Consider the following 5,097-nt stretch of genomic DNA (forward strand, 5'->3'; position numbering starts at 1 on the left):
CATGATAACAACATGGTAGCAACACAACATGGTAGCAACACAACATGATAACAACACAACATGGTAGCAACACAACATGATAACAACATGGTAGCAACACAACATGATAACAACATGGTAGCAACACAACATGGCAGCAACACAACATGACAACAACATGGTAGCAACACAACATGATAACAACATGGTAGCAACACAACATGACAACAACATGGTAGCAACACAACATGGTAGCAACACAACATGATAACAACATGGTAGCAACACAACATGGTAGCAACACAACATGATAACAACATGGTAGCAACACAACATGATAACAACATGGTAGCAACACAACATGGCAGCAACACAACATGACAACAACATGGCAGCAACACAACATGACAACAACATGGCAGCAACACAACATGACAACAACATGGTAGCAACACAGCATGATAACAACATGGTAGCAACACAACATGGTAGCAACACAACATGGTAGCAGCACAACATGGTAGCAACACAACATGGTAGCAACACAACATGGTAGCAGCACAACATGGTAGCAACACAACATGGTAGCAACACAACATGGTAACAACACAACATGGTAGCAGCACAACATGGTAACAACACAACATGACAACAACATGGCAGCAACACAACATGATAACAACATGGTAGCAACACAACATGATAACAACATGGTAACAACACAACATGACAACAACATGGCAGCAACACAACATGACAACAACATGGTAGCAACACAGCATGATAACAACATGGTAGCAACACAACATGATAACAACATGGTAGCAACACAACATGGTAGCAGCACAACATGGTAGCAACACAACATGACAGCAACACAACATGATAACAACATGGTAGCAGCACAACATGGTAGCAACACAACACAGAATACAAAACATTATTGTTTTCGCTTTGTCATTATGGGGTATTGTGTGTAGATTGCTGAAAAACATAATATTAAATCCATTTTAGAATAACGTAACAAAATGTGGAAAAAGTCCAGGAGTCTGAATACTTTCTGAATGCCCTGTACTTCCTTTCATTTTTTCAACCTGTACCGGGAGACCTTGTGAGGCCTATGGGCACCCTGCACCCTGTCCCTGTACCGGGAGACCTTGTGAGGCCTGTGGGCACCCTGCACCCTGTCCCTGTACCGGGAGACCTTGTGAGGCCTGTGGGCACCCTGCACCCTGTCCCTGTACCGGGAGACCTTGTGAGGCCTGTGGGCACCCTGCACCCTGTCCCTGTACCGGGAGACCTTGTGAGGCCTGTGGGCACCCTGCACCCTGTCCCTGTACCGGGAGACCTTGTGAGGCCTGTGGGCACCCTGCACCCTGTCCCTGTACCGGGAGACCTTGTGAGGCCTGTGGGCACCCTGCACCCTGTCCCTGTACCGGGAGACCTTGTGAGGCCTGTGGGCACCCTGCACCCTGTCCCTGTACCGGGAGACCTTGTGAGGCCTGTGGGCACCCTGCACCCTGTCCCTGTACCGGGAGACCTTGTGAGGCCTGTGGGCACCCTGCACCCTGTCCCTGTACCGGGAGACCTTGTGAGGCCTGTGGGCACCCTGCACCCTGTCCCTGTACCGGGAGACCTTGTGAGGCCTGTGGGCACCCTGCACCCTGTCCCTGTACCGGGAGACCTTGTGAGGCCTGTGGGCACCCTGCACCCTGTCCCTGTACCGGGAGACCTTGTGAGGCCTGTGGGCACCCTGCACCCTGTCCCTGTACCGGGAGACCTTGTGAGGCCTGTGGGCACCCTGCACCCTGTCCCTGTACCGGGAGACCTTGTGAGGCCTGTGGGCACCCTGCACCCTGTCCCTGTACCGGGAGACCTTGTGAGGCCTGTGGGCACCCTGCACCCTGTCCCTGTACCGGGAGACCTTGTGAGGCCTGTGGGCACCCTGCACCCTGTCCCTGTACCGGGAGACCTTGTGAGGCCTGTGGGCACCCTGCACCCTGTCCCTGTACCGGGAGACCTTGTGAGGCCTGTGGGCACCCTGCACCCTGTCCCTGTACCGGGAGACCTTGTGAGGCCTGTGGGCACCCTGGAGCAAAACAACCAACATGTCCGTAAGAGTCTCGCTTTTGCGGTTTGGACGTTACAGACAGAGGCTGTACCGACTTCAGACTTTTCTCCTGACACTTGTGGAGGTCCTAGAGTAAAACACCATCATGTTTGTCTCACCTTTCCGTAGAGGGCCAAATCGTTCGGACGCTACAGATGATTTTGTGAGAGAACCGATTTTCGGGATGTCTCCTGGTCTGACCAACACTGCTCTATCTCTGTCACCTTTCACCTCAGATGGGATGTCTCCTGGTCTGACCAACACCTCTCTATCTCTGTCACCTTTCACCCCAGATGGGATGTCTCCTGGTCTGACCAACACTGCTCAATCTCTGTCACCTTTCACCTCAGATGGGATGTCTCCTGGTCTGACCAACACCTCTCTATCTCTGTCACCTTTCACCTCAGATGGGATGTCTCCTGGTCTGGTAAACACCTCTCTGTCACCTTTCACCTCAGATGGGATGTCTCCTGGTCTGACCAACACCTCTCTGTCACCTTTCACCTCAGATGGGATGTCTCCTGGTCTGACCAACACTGCTCTATCTCTGTCACCTTTCACCTCAGATGGGATGTCTCCTGGTCTGACCAACACCTCTCTAGCTCTGTCACCTTTCACCTCAGATGGGATGTCTCCTGGTCTGACCAACACTGCTCTGTCTCTGTCACCTTTCACCCCAGATGGAATGTCTCCTGGTCTGACCAACACCTCTCTATCTCTGTCACCTTTCACCTCAGATGGGATGTCTCCTGGTCTGATAAACACTGCTCTATCTCTGTCACCTTTCACCTCAGATGGGATGTCTCCTGGTCTGACTAACACTGCTCTAGCTCTGTCACCTTTCACCTCAGATGGGATGTCTCCTGGTCTGGTAAACCAGGCTCTATCTCTGTCACCTTTCACCTCAGATGGGATGTCTCCTGGTCTGATAAACACCTCTCTGTCACCTTTCACCTCAGATGGGATGTCTCCTGGTCTGACCAACACCTCTGTATCTCTGTCACCTTTCACCTCAGATGGGATGTCTCCTGGTCTGATAAACACCTCTCTAGTTCTGTCACCTTTCACCTCAGATGGGATGTCTCCTGGTCTGACCAACACTGCTCTAGCTCTGTCACCTTTCACCTCAGATGGGATGTCTCCTGGTCTGATAAACACCTCTCTAGTTCTGTCACCTTTCACCTCAGATGGGATGTCTCCTGGTCTGACCAACACTGCTCTATCTCTGTCACCTTTCACCTCAGATGGGATGTCTCCTGGTCTGATAAACACCTCTCTATCTCTGTCACCTTTCACCTCAGATGGGATGTCTCCTGGTCTGACCAACACTGCTCGATCTCTGTCACCTTTCACCTCAGATGGGATGTCTCCTGGTCTGACCAACACCTCTCTAGCTCTGTCACCTTTCACCTCAGATGGGATGTCTCCTGGTCTGACCAACACCTCTCTAGCTCTGTCACCTTTCACCTCAGATGGGATGTCTCCTGGTCTGATAAACACCTCTCTATCTCTGTCACCTTTCACCTCAGATGGGATGTCTCCTGGTCTGACCAACACCTCTCTATCTCTGTCACCTTTCACCTCAGATGGGATGTCTCCTGGTCTGACCAACACTGCTCTATCTCTGTCACCTTTCACCCCAGATGGGATGTCTCCTGGTCTGACAAACACCTCTCTGTCACCTTTCACCTCAGATGGGATGTCTCCTGGTCTGACCAACACCTCTCTATCTCTGTCACCTTTCACCTCAGATGGGATGTCTCCTGGTCTGGTAAACACCTCTCTATCTCTGTCACCTTTCACCTCAGATGGGATGTCTCCTGGTCTGACCAACACTGCTCTATCTCTGTCACCTTTCACCTCAGATGGGATGTCTCCTGGTCTGACCAACACCTCTCTATCTCTGTCACCTTTCACCTCAGATGGGATGTCTCCTGGTCTGACCAACACTGCTCTATCTCTGTCTCCTTTCACCTCAGATAGGATGTCTCCTGGTCTGACCAACACCTCTCTATCTCTGTCACCTTTCACCTCAGATGGGATGTCTCCTGGTCTGGTAAACACCACTCTATCTCTGTCACCTTTCACCTCAGATGGGATGTCTCCTGGTCTGACCAACACTGCTCTATCTCTGTCACCTTTCACCTCAGATGGGATGTCTCCTGGTCTGACCAACACTGCTCTATCTCTGTCACCTTTCACCTCAGATGGGATGTCTCCTGGTCTGACCAACACCTCTCTATCTCTGTCACCTTTCACCTCAGATGGGATGTCTCCTGGTCTGACCAACACTGCTCTAGCTCTGTCACCTTTCACCTCAGATGGGATGTCTCCTGGTCTGACCAACACCTCTCTATCTCTGTCACCTTTCACCTCAGATGGGATGTCTCCTGGTCTGACCAACACTGCTCTAGCTCTGTCACCTTTCACCTCAGATGGGATGTCTCCTGGTCTGACCAACACCTCTCTATCTCTGTCACCTTTCACCTCAGATGGGATGTCTCCTGGTCTGACCAACACTGCTCTAGCTCTGTCACCTTTCACCTCAGATGGGATGTCTCCTGGTCTGACCAACACCTCTCTATCTCTGTCACCTTTCACCTCAGATGGGATGTCTCCTGGTCTGACCAACACTGCTCTAGCTCTGTCACCTTTCACCTCAGATGGGATGTCTCCTGGTCTGACCAACACTGCTCTAGCTCTGTCACCTTTCACCTCAGATGGGATGTCTCCTGGTCTGACCAACACCTCTCTATCTCTGTCACCTTTCACCTCAGATGGGATGTCTCCTGGTCTGACCAACACCTCTCTATCTCTGTCACCTTTCACCTCAGATGGGATGTCTCCTGGTCTGACCAACACCTCTCTAGCTCTGTCACCTTTCACCTCAGATGGGATGTCTCCTGGTCTGACCAACACTGCTCTAGCTCTGTCACCTTTCACCTCAGATGGGATGTCTCCTGGTCTGACCAACACTGCTCTAGCTCTGTCACCAGCTGCATTAAGTA

The 5,097-nt window shown here is 51.5% G+C and overlaps 1 protein-coding gene across 1 annotated transcript; it reads right to left on the reverse strand.

Annotated features, from left to right (window-relative positions):
* Nucleotides 1–1,060: 1,060 nt before the first annotated feature.
* Nucleotides 1,061–2,089, reverse strand: LOC129825795 (histidine-rich glycoprotein-like). The gene has a single exon (XM_055885937.1). The coding sequence runs from the start codon at nt 2,087–2,089 to the stop codon at nt 1,061–1,063; it is 1,029 nt and encodes a 342-aa protein (XP_055741912.1).
* Nucleotides 2,090–5,097: the final 3,008 nt, after the last annotated feature.

Source organism: Salvelinus fontinalis, chromosome 28 (assembly GCF_029448725.1).
Source record: "Salvelinus fontinalis isolate EN_2023a chromosome 28, ASM2944872v1, whole genome shotgun sequence".
NCBI classification, from domain to species: domain Eukaryota; kingdom Metazoa; phylum Chordata; class Actinopteri; order Salmoniformes; family Salmonidae; genus Salvelinus; species Salvelinus fontinalis.